Source organism: Typha latifolia, chromosome 5 (genome assembly GCF_019914945.1).
Source record: "Typha latifolia isolate L0001 chromosome 5, TyphaL0001v2, whole genome shotgun sequence".
In the NCBI taxonomy this organism is placed as follows: domain Eukaryota; kingdom Viridiplantae; phylum Streptophyta; class Magnoliopsida; order Poales; family Typhaceae; genus Typha; species Typha latifolia.
The window spans coordinates 12935621-12947512 of record NC_133090.1 but is presented as its reverse complement, the minus strand read 5'-3'; the positions used below and the strand labels follow the sequence as shown (position 1 = coordinate 12947512).

Sequence of the window (11892 nt, the reverse complement as noted above, 5' to 3'; positions counted from 1 at the left end):
TCTCTCTCTCTCCTCTTTCTCGATTAATTCAGTCATCCTAGTTTTCTCTCTCTCTCGCTCGCTCTCTCTCTCTCTCTCTCTAAAAGGTTTAGAGGGATCAACATTGGAAAACAAAAGGAAATCCACAGACAGCACCAGTATGAGCAGACTGGAGTAACGACCAAGAAAGTCCATTGATATTAAAACTAACATTAATGCAATATAGAACACATCTAAGAAGATACAAAAAGCAATCAAAATGATGCACTGAAGAATGTTGCCAAACCTTGCAGTGGAGTGATACGGCACGAGGATGCATGATCCACCAACCTCCAAATGGTTCTGCATGTGGTCTTCCGCTGAATCATTTCCTTCCTCTACGAAAACAAACAGGATAAAATGATTGGGTACTGGGTGGACCACAGTGTTGGATATAACAAAAGAAGTCGGGCAACTTTCTGTGGAGCTTGCAAAAAAAAATCAAGTAGCAGTAAATCTCATAATGTGCATAACCATGAAGAGGAGGAGAGGAAGAAAGGGAATGACCAACACAAGAAGCCACAGATCTACCCTTCAGTACACCAATCATCTCCGCATTGACAAAAGAGAAAAGAAAAGGCAAGCTATCACATGCCTGCGCAAAGTGTAATGCAGCAGACTGCTCCATGGAATGAGGTACTGTTCCAATCATACCACCGCTATATTGGAAAGATACAAAAAGTTCAAGTGATAGAAGAGAACCTGAGATGGAGCCCAGAACTGGGGAGGCAAAGGAAGGATGACCGCATCCTTCCTATTATTGCTCCTCCAAATCTTTTATATGATTTCTGCAACTAAGCAAAAGAGATGGGTCTTTGCAACCAGTGTTGTGACGATTGTGTAGAGGGGGCGGGGGGGAGGGAAGAGGAACAAAAGAAAAGGGAAAGGAAAAAAAAAAAATGGTGTTCAGGCCATGAGTTATCATCACATAACCTGATCACCTTCTTTTCCCTGCTATCCATGGCTTCTGAACTTGAACATGAAATGGGTTCCTCAAAGGATGTTAACCAGTTACCACTAATGGGTCATCAACAGAGCCTAAAGATGAGATTTTTGATATCTAAGACACAAGAAAGAGATGCTTACTTAATGGTTTGCAGTCTTAGATAGATCCCCTCCTTCTCTACAAAGGAAGAAGCAAAGGAGGAGTCCCCATGCATCTTGCCATCTGTTAGAGACTGAGCTGGCGTTGCTGAGAACTTTTTAGAAATCCGGCAAGGTTGGCGTTCTTGACGCCATCCTTCAGTTCCAAGCTCTCTCTCTCTCCAGTCCTATCAAAAACAAAGAAGAGAGCAAGAACAAGAAGAAGAAGACAAAGGAGAGAGACGAGGAGGAAGAGAAGAGAAGTCAGGCGGAGACGAAGTATAAAGAACAGTGGTTTCCGTTGTTTCCGCACAGTTTACAGAGTACCATCTCCACTCCTCTCTATCCTTATCCTATACTATCTCTCCCTTCGCAAGAAAATGAGGGGGAGAGAGAGCGAATGGTCCGTGCACCGTGCTCTTCTCAAAAGTCACGCTTCCGTGTTCCTCCCCCTATGCGCACTACTTTTCTTTTGTTTTCTCTGCAAGATTAACCCCAAGTCCAATTCGCAAACGAAATTGACCAATATCCCACATCATCTTCCTCGGGAAGAACTCCGGTCAGTACAATCTCATTGAAAGATCGGACAGACAAGCAAGGATAAGAAGATAAGGACACAAACTAAAAGCAACCGGACGCGTGCCCTCTAGAGATTTCTTCCACCGCCTACAAAAACCATCTCATTTCATTTATTGATACCAAATCATTTACAAGAAACCAAACCAAACCAAACCAAACCAAACCCAAGGGAAAGCCAAACAGTGAGAGAGAGAGAGGGAGATAGAGAGAGAGAGATGCTGACAGAAAGAGAAGTGAGCACGCAACGCAACGGCATACACCATTATGCCATTGACGGCGTGTGCTCACTCTCTTCTGTCAGCCATCCGAGTGCAAAATTACGCGAACCCAACTGGAGAAATCCACTCTATGCATCGAATTCGCGATGCCCGATTGAGATCACCGCTGCTCTTCGCAGATCTGGAGGAGTCCGGAGCTCGTTGGAGAATGAGACACATCGTCGAACACCTCTCGAACTGCAGCTGTTCCTCTCGCCCCCCTCCCCCCCCTTATAAATAGAGGAGCGAGGGGTGGGGGGAGGCGACCGGACTCCCATTAAAAAGTTAATTGGATGATTTAATTAAGCTAATGACGGGATTTTACTAAACCGCTGTCGATTGGTGATTGGGATTACAGGGGGATGGGGACCGGCACTTACCGCAAGGGGGACTACGGGATGTGACTCGGGGGGACGTGGCGGCGTACGAACGACCCGAAGGGGGAGCTTGTGTGGATGGGACTGCGTCTGTGTGCGGGCGGGAGGAGTAAAAGATGGGTGCGTTTAGTACGGGAATTTTTAGATGCTCCGCAGTACTAATTCGCATCTTAAGATGGTAATTAAAGCCGTGATCCTGATTTGCTTAGTTTGACGTGGAAGGTACGGGGCCCACAATATTTGAGCAGAAGATCGCCTCCAAAACAAGTTGTACAAACCTGCCATATTCGGGGTAATGCAACCGCTCAAGGAACCAACTATATACTTGAAAGTTGTTCCAAGTGATCTCCCGGCCTATAGCATATCGAAAGGTACACCGGTTTAGTGCATCCCTGCATCCGGGGCCGCAGGGGATCCAGTGCAGCTGATTGACTTCAGGGATAAAACTGACAAGACATCTACTAGTCCCATTATTGACTCAAAAAATAAAAAGAAAAAGAAAAAGAAAATTCTACTAATTCCATGATTCGTCTGAGAAATTACCAGATTACCCACAAACTAACATGATATGATATTAAAAAAGCCAACCTTGACCAAGTTTAAAAAATAAAATAAAAAAACTTAGTAATAATATAATAGTTCATAACCCCCATCAATCTTTGACTAAATTTGCACAAATCTTGAATCCTTTTTCATGTCAATTGGCCTTTTTTTCAAGTTATATTTGTTTTTTCTGTTGGAAAACACATGAATTATCTGATGAATAATGAGAGGTTATCAATGTTCTTTGTCTTCTGCGAGGTAGTACTTTTGGTTTTGGTTGGATAACAATGATAAAATAACAGGATTCTTCTTGGATAAATCCCCCCTTATCGAGGGATAGATAATATCAAAACAGTCATGTTATAGTACTTGGGGGATTTGTTTGGTAGCCAAGGAATAGTAAGGCTTTGAAAGGTCTTGGAATCCTTATTTGGTAAGTATCAGCCATTTTTTTTATATATTAATTATAGTTAGTTTGGAATAATTAATGGGGAGAGTTAAAAGCAAAGGTCTCTCTCTATCTATCATCATTTATAAGTATATGAAGGCATTACAAGAGAAATATTATCCAGTTGCTTGATAATTAATTTAAAGTCCACAATTAGCCACCTTTGTCAAACTCCAAGCTTCCCAAGAGAAGGTTTTCATGGGTAATCTCTAAAACTGTAAATTTGGAGTAGAAAAAGTTTTTTAAAGTTGAACCAAATCAATTTAGATAAGATTATCCAGTTGCTCGTTTTGAATCGAGGATAGTTCCGTCCTCTCGACTTCCATTCTTGTCTTGGTTCATTGTATCATCCACAACTTGTTCTGCCAATTCAATTACCCACAACTTGTTCTTAGATAAATAGCCCACTTGATTTCAGCTAGATCTCCTCATCCTTCTCTTCTCACAGTAACTCCATCTCTTTTAAGTAGTTATTGCCAGCAATAGGAGTTCATGAATTCATTATTGGAAGTATTTCTGATGACTTGATCAACAACTGGGTACTTTTCTATCAGAATAGAGTTGAGGCAGGAAGAGTTAAAACTCTTCTCTGAGAGTAATTAATGTCAGGCACTCAACATTCTATGGATTTAAACTGCACCACTAGATCTAGCATATATGATTCAAAAATAAATAAAGTTTTCTGGCCGACGAGACGTAATTAATTAAAGAAATGTAAAAAGAGGAAAAGAAAGAAGAAGGTTAACTCTTTAAAGATGGCATGACCTCCATTAATGGTGAACTAATATATGAATATTTGATGGCAACTAACAACCTAAACATCCTTTATAAAAGTTTTCAACTAGGATAGGCATCCTGACGATCGAACTAGCTGGACGAAGAAATGCCACGTTGTATTAGTCCAAAAGCTATAAAAATATTTTTCTCTCCATGAATGGTGTCGTGTTCCATTGTGCAAGTACGTTGGATGTTTTATAATATATTGTCTTTATGCAAGGTGGTACTGTGCAAGTTGGTACTTGGTACGACATGAAATCCAAAGCTAAGATAATTATACGAGCATGAACCTGACCAATGGTAATATTCACTGATGTGGGTTCATTCGTTTGGTGATGTTGTATAAAGAATTTCTTTCTCTCTCTTTCTGGCTTATCACTATTTTAGTGTCAATAATAGTTATTCGCAAATTTAAGCATATATTATTAATTATTTACGAGCTTAAGAGTATATTTACTGGCTTATATGACGTAGAGAAAGACGAGACGAGAGATTCAATTAGATATAATTCGATATATTTTATAATATAAAATATAAATATTTTAAAAGATAAAAAAAAATAGATTAATAAGATATAGAATTAATAGATTTAAATAAGTAAAATTAGAATTAATTTGAAATGGTATTAAAATTTATATATACGGATTTATTTGAAGAGAACTGAAAAAGAAAATAGTTTAATATTTAGTTATTGAATATTAGGTTAGGGGAAGCAATTGAATTCAAAGCAAACAAGGTTATTGTGACCTTTTCTTTTTCTCATACTTAGCAGAAAGTTGCTCATGGTATGATATAAAAGAAATAAAAAAATAAAAAGTATCTTGATGCCACCAAAGAGACAGGAGTCACGGGATGAACGCTTGTAACTCATTTATTGAGGTCATAAGAAGCATTCGATGTACAAAAAATTTTGTGGGGGAAAAGTACGTGCATTGAAGCATATACTTATGCTGTTAGTGTGGATCAGCCAATAGTACGAGTGTTTTTTTTTTTGGTTTTTTTATTATTGTTCAATAACTCGAAGGCTAAGTACTTAGTGAACAGAGGATCAATTATTCTTAAATACTAAGTCACTTAGTCTTATCAAAATTTAACAAATATATTAAATTATCGAGCTATTATTTCAAACTAAATGTCACTGTAACATTACTTCAAGTCGATAGTGTTGAGCCGCCGCTCCTCTATTAATAAAGTCAAACTGAACTATTAAATAATTTTCTCTATAATAATTATTTAAATTTAGAATTAAAATCAATAATATGAACTCTAGTCATAAGTGATGTAACTATTAACTTTACCAAAATTAGTTGTGAGATATACATTATATTTACTGAAAAGAAGAAATTGGAAGAAACAACAAATTATGGAGGATAGGACAAGTTGAGGATAGTATTTATGTAAGATAAGAGAAGTTAAGGATGAGGATAAGATGTGCGAGAATGAGATGAGATCAAGGAACAGTGCCATACTATGCAGACTTCTCCTGATACATGGCAAGTGGAGTGGTTATATCTTCAAAAGATGCATGCACCTTGGTGGATCTCAATTTATTTATTTTTTTCTTAGTAAAAAAAAAAGACATCAATAGGAAGACATCTTTTGAAATCTTAACAAATACTAGAGATGAAAGTTGAGACAAATAACTGGATGTTGCTGCTGTATATCTTATAAACCATGAAATAAAACAAACCCAGTTAGATTGCAGAGGATTCAGGTATAGTTAACAGTACAAGTGACGGTCAGGTGGATAAGGCAAACAATCTGCAGGAGAAAATGCACATAAAATAGGCAGCATGAAACATTCTGACCTCCAAGCTTCGCTGCGTAGATAAGCTGACAACCTCAATCATACTCAAAACAGAATAAAATAAGAATGAGGGATTTGTGACCCTAAAACTCAGGTCAGATCATCTTCCTCCTGCTCCTTAGCGCTTAAGGCATTCTTGGCTCGTAGGAGGAGTGTGGTTTTCCATGAATCCTGCAGTCAATTGATCTGGTTTCAGACAAATGAATACTGACAGCAAGCTGGACCAACAGTCGCTACAATTAAATACTAGTACAAACTAGGCCCAACTTTAAAACCAAGCCTGTTGCACATTTCGTTTTGAAACTACATCGATATGAATGAAGGTTTTTGTATTTGTCAAATAACCAACTGGTAAACAGTAAAAAAACATTAAGAAGTGGAGACCAAGTAAACAAAGACAAAGTATTGCAAGACCAAAAGCCAATTTGAGATAAAAACAATTGGAGGTACAAAACTATCTCCTACTTGTTTATACGCTTAACACAAGGTTCATTATATAGTAGCTTGTATGATCAATATTAAGCATGAAAGGTAAGTATAAGGTAAGATTCTGCAAAGATCGTTACTGCTCCAGCAAGTCTCCATTTCTGTTAGAAACAAGTAGCGTATACAGAAAATGCATACCAGGATGGATGAGGAACTATAAGTACACTACCTAATAATTGAAAACTCTTTGTAAACCAATGCATTAGATTTTCTGAAAATTCTGTGTTTAATTTAATTTCGAGGAACAGGCAAGAAAAGAAAAGAAAAATGGATATTGAAGTTGATCATCTTCTTTATGGATATAGTGACATAACGAAAACGGCCCAATCCCTACTGGTAGCAACAATCACCAGTAGAGGTGGACACCTTCACCAATTGCAAGTGTCAGCAGCCTATACCATTCAATACACAGATGAACAAATGTGAGATGTCCAAACCACTTCTATAGTCCAACAGATAATTTCTTTGACACTATTGCTTTCACACACAATAGCTGCAAACTATGCATTATGTTGTGACTTAACAGGAAATGTCATGATAGTAGCATTGTGTAGTTATTGCATATTTGATACCTGACTCCAGAACAATAAGTTACTTCTAATATGAACAGCTAACAAATTGCTCCAATTGTTTAAATATCTCATTACCAATATATATGAAAGACTTGTACTTAGACTTTCTGTTCTTCAAATGACATAATTTCCTGCTTAAAATTTACTTTCATGAAGTTTTCATATGGTTAAAAAGTGCAACTCAAAGCTAGACATTCATCAAACAGGAACAATGAGATGACAAATTTAATGTCATGCTGTTGACAGAACAAAAACCATACCAAGCGGGTCATACTATCAAATTCCTTGATGACAACAGTGAATTTCTCAACGTCTTCCTCATCCACGGAAGCTGCTAAATCCTGCCATATATATTGAGATATAAATTTGTCAGAGATCTATTTTTCAAATTCTCATCAAGTTTCTTTCTCTTCTTGATTTCCCAGGTTTAATATGTACCAATAATTTATTTAGTCACAAAGCCAGCTGAGGCACCAATTTTTAATGAATTCCGGCCCAGCTTGCAACTTTGTAAGTAGCATTTCAAAACTGTTAGCAGATGCCGATACAAGTTTGGTTTAAAGAATGTTGCTATGCATTTACTAAAAGCTTGAGTTTTCTGACAGCATAGAAGGAAAAGAAAGATTCATAATTAACCGTACTTACAGATAGAAACTTGTATTCACGCGTGCCTGAAAAGGTTGGATCAAGATCCTGCAATGTAAATCATACACTCATTTAGAAATTAGAATAGCATAAGGCTCATAAAATAATGTCAACGATGAAATAAAATAATTATTAGACCTGATAACGCTCTAATGAGTTCGTAATTGCAACAACATCTCCTCTGCATAGTTGGCAAATGCCAGCATTAAGGAGAATCCCTTTAACACTGTACTTAAGAAGGTTGTTGTTAATTGAGTGTCGCGCTATTGTCTCAAATATTTCTATTGCCTTAGGGTACCTGAAAAAATTTCAACCAGTGTTAGCAAAACTGAATAGAACTTAGTTTATTCTCTAAAGCAAATAATAAATAAAATCAAGGCATGAGGATGAACTATGAGCAAAATAAATATATTGAATTATTGATCAAAAGAGAAGTTCTCTAACTTGGTTCTGCAAAATAAAGAACTTCGCATGTTAAACATATGAAAGTCGGAGGCCACAAAGCCTAGCATAATTCTACTTACAAATGTAGAGGTCAAAGAAAAATACCAGAAGGGAGAAACTTCAGTTTATGATACTAAAATGATACAGAGTACCAAAAGAGAGGAAAAGGAGGACATTTTATAACAATGATAGGGCATGATTGTGCTTCATTTGGCAAAGGATGCACAAATATTAACACAGGGAATTGAAACGAGGAAAGAAACACTAACAAGATCACACATATTGAAGAATCAACACAAGAAAAGGGCACTCACTGTGGGCGACAAGGATACCTTTCTAAATTAAAGAATTACTCACATCACTATGTCGTTTTCAGCAAATATTGGTCTTACCCACATATCACCATGGTATACAGCTATTAACAGAACGCATCTAAATTCCACCTAAAGTGATCAATATTCTATGCTAGAACTGCTTCTCTTTGCTTCTTGAGCCCAGATGCATAGCAGAAAAGGCAATTGGATCCAAAACACAATGAGGGCCAAGACAGGATTAGAATTAAAAGTTGGTTTACCGCATAAGTTGAAGTGCAATTAAAATATTGAATACAGTAAGACCTGGGAATGACAGAAATATATGAGGTCCGCCAGTAGAACTGTAGAGCAAACCCATGGAGGACACTAAGATCAGTGTAGTAGCAAGAAAAGAAGCCTGATTCCTTTAAAGGAAGAAAAATACTATTTTTTGCACAAGATAAGCTGAAAGGAGTATCAGCAGCATGCAACTGTTATCAACGCTACTTGCATACTCATATTTACTATACTTTGTCAGTTAAATTGTCGTTAATCTTACTGTTCCATCTGAGCAGCAAATTGTGCAACTTTCTGATTGCACTGGTTTGCAGATGTCGTCGCTTCTTCACTTTGGAAAAGGTCAGCAGCTCGCTCATAGTAAGCTATAGCATTCTCTAAATCTTGTTCTTGTTCATATAACTCACCAAGCTCCTGCATAATGAAAGTGCCTCGGTCAGCAAAATATCTGAGAAAATATCATGGATATCTGTGTGCACTTGTAGATCACAAAAATGAGTGCATATCAGCCAGAGTATGTCCACTGCCGAAAGCATGCATCTAAATCCTGTCTTTTACGAGCATTACATTTGTCTATACAGAATTACGGCTACATTTTAATATTTCAAGAGCAATCTCAGATTACATAATAACATGCACAGGCTTCCTGAGCATAATGGAAATAGTGGTCGGATGTATACCTTGCAGTATCTTGCAGCCATGTTTAATCTGCCAATTTCCAGGAAAAGATTAACAGCCTGGTTTAGAACTTGTGCAGCATCTGCAGAAGAAGAATAGATCTCAAGGAAAAACGAAAACAAGAATACATGAACACACTAAGGAGGAACACGTCTCATTATGCACCAAAAGAAACATGAGAAAAAACCACGTAAATTGAAGTATTAACCAACTGAGACATCATAATCCAAGAATAGAGGTGAAGGATGAAAGTAATACTTAAAACAGTTGCAGAATCGCAATTTAAAATAACCATGTAGAATAATTTGTGAGGTGATAATACAATACAGCAAGTACCTTTAGCTGAGATTTTCTTATAACAATTTGCAGCATCCACATAAGCTGACGCAGCTTCATGCTTGCTATCTAACTGTTAGTTGGATAAAAGAATTAACTGCATTAATTTATGTTCTACCAATACACGAGAAATGAGAATGAAAACGAAATGAAGAGTAAACCTTTAAATGACAGTTAGCAAGTTTAATGTATACAGATCCAGCCTTGTCCCCTGCAACACAATCATATTAGACAAGTAAGCTGAAGGCACGATAACACTACTCTGCTGATTAGACATTTCTTCAGCAGGAAATGAATTGACTACATCTGAATAAAAAGAACATCACAAGAAAAGGAAATAACTGATCTTATCATTTTTGTCAACTTAGCGCATTAAAGGCAGTCTTTGTCAACAAAAAAAAAAAAAAGGCAGTCATTTCGATCTAAATGGGCCAATCGTTACCGTGTAGAAAATAAGCATCGGCATCTATAAATGATCGATCACTCGATCACAAATTGCAACAAGAGAGTGGACTATCCTAATGATCGCGAAACTTTTCCAGATATCGCATTTCCAAACTACACAGGACAAATGGTCATTCCCTAAATCCAGCCGTAAAACCGATCACTTCAATCAACTCGTATTTCGATCCGGCATCTATTGCATCGACGCGATCTAAAAGATATCAAAATGCGACGAAACTTCTACGCAGTATCAAGGATCGAAGCGATGCGGCCACAAAGAGATAAGATCGAAACAACTAATCACAAAACAGAAAGTTTTTCTTTAAAAAATTTTTTTAAGAAACAGAGAGAAATGCTTACAGTTCTTGGCGAGCTTGAAGCAATTGCCGGCCTTGTCGAAGAGATCGGCTGCGTCATCGTGCTTGGATCCGAAGATTCCCCAACCCGAGAGCTTCTTCTCCGCCTTCTTCTCGAACTCGTCGCCTCTCGCCTCGTTGTCTCCCATCTCCCTACTCCAAAATCCTTCGTTGCTAAAGCTTTTTCTCTTCCCTTCCCTTCTCTTCCGTTTGTCTTCTTTATTACGAAACCGGAAAGAAGCGAAAAAGCAATACGTCAAATAATCGCACCCCATTTTTAAGCCTAAGTTGCAAAATTAATTTGGTCCATAAGCTAGGGTTTATGGACCACTTTTGCCAATCCAAATGAACCAAAAAATGGCCCATTGATGATGATAAGTCCATGGCTTGGCCCAATTTGATAAATGTGAGGGTTTTAGTGTGGACTAATCCGTTACGACAAATTAGAAGGTGCGGATTAATACATCAACCGCATGCATCGGATATAAGGAAGCTCAGAATATTAGAGCAAATATAATTATAGTCGTTTAATACATGCGATCTATGAGTTGAACTCGAGCGCAATATGCTCGCAAAAGATCTTTGCTCAATATATGGACAAATTGAATTACTATTTCTAATCCAAATAAACCAAAAAAGAAAGGCCCACCATTGATGATGATAAGCCCATGACTTGGCCCAATTTATTAGCATTTATATATATATATATATTGTACTCGAGAATTAGACAAAGATAAATGTGAGGGTTTTAGTGTGGACTAATCCGTTGCGACAAATTAGAAGATGCGGATTAATACATCAACCGTATGCATCGGATATAAGGAAGCTCAGAATATTAGAGCAAATATAATTATAGTCATCTAATGTATGTAGTCTATGAGTTGAACTCGAACGCAATATGCTCGCAGTAGATCTTTGCTCAATATATGGACAAATGAATTACTATTTCTAATCTTCGTCTACAGATAAACACATATTAGCATGCTCTAATTCACCCTTTTCTATCTTATGGGCATCATCTCCTACTCTTAAGTCTCTATTATGAGACTTAAAATGTTCATCTACACACATGCATGTAACTTCTTCTACTTGCATTTAATATGTTTTTTTTTTGTTGTCTTGACGGTCTTGAATTCAAGCCATGAGGAGATGTAGCAACTTCTACATCAATATATTTTGAGCTTAAGGTCTAGAATTTCAAGACTTTGAACTCAAAATCCACCATTAACTGAGAAATTTTGTGGAACCGACAAATTTGGGAGAATAAAGGGATAAAATAAGTATGTGATTATCATTTTTATTTAATGTAAGGACAAAATTATAGTTTGCCTTTATTCGTAGTTTTGCCCCTATTTTAGTTTATCGTCGTATACTCGAAAATATAAAAAGAATTAATTACTTCTATGCTAAATATATTTTGATTTAATAATGGTAGAGATAGTTTGGTCATTT

The 11892-nt window shown here is 37.1% G+C and overlaps 1 protein-coding gene across 1 annotated transcript; it reads right to left on the bottom strand.

Annotated features, from left to right (window-relative positions):
- Positions 1-5712: 5712 nt before the first annotated feature.
- LOC140789613 (alpha-soluble NSF attachment protein-like) lies at positions 5713-10722 on the bottom strand. Its single transcript, XM_073139381.1, has 9 exons — positions 10445-10722; positions 9802-9851; positions 9641-9713; positions 9307-9386; positions 8889-9040; positions 7731-7890; positions 7593-7640; positions 7208-7288; positions 5713-6060 (listed from the first exon to the last, which is right to left on the bottom strand). The coding sequence occupies exons 1-9, from the start codon at positions 10713-10715 to the stop codon at positions 5980-5982; spliced, it is 996 nt and encodes a 331-aa protein (XP_072995482.1). The 5' UTR covers positions 10716-10722; the 3' UTR covers positions 5713-5979.
- Between the last annotated feature and the right edge of the window lie 1170 nt (positions 10723-11892).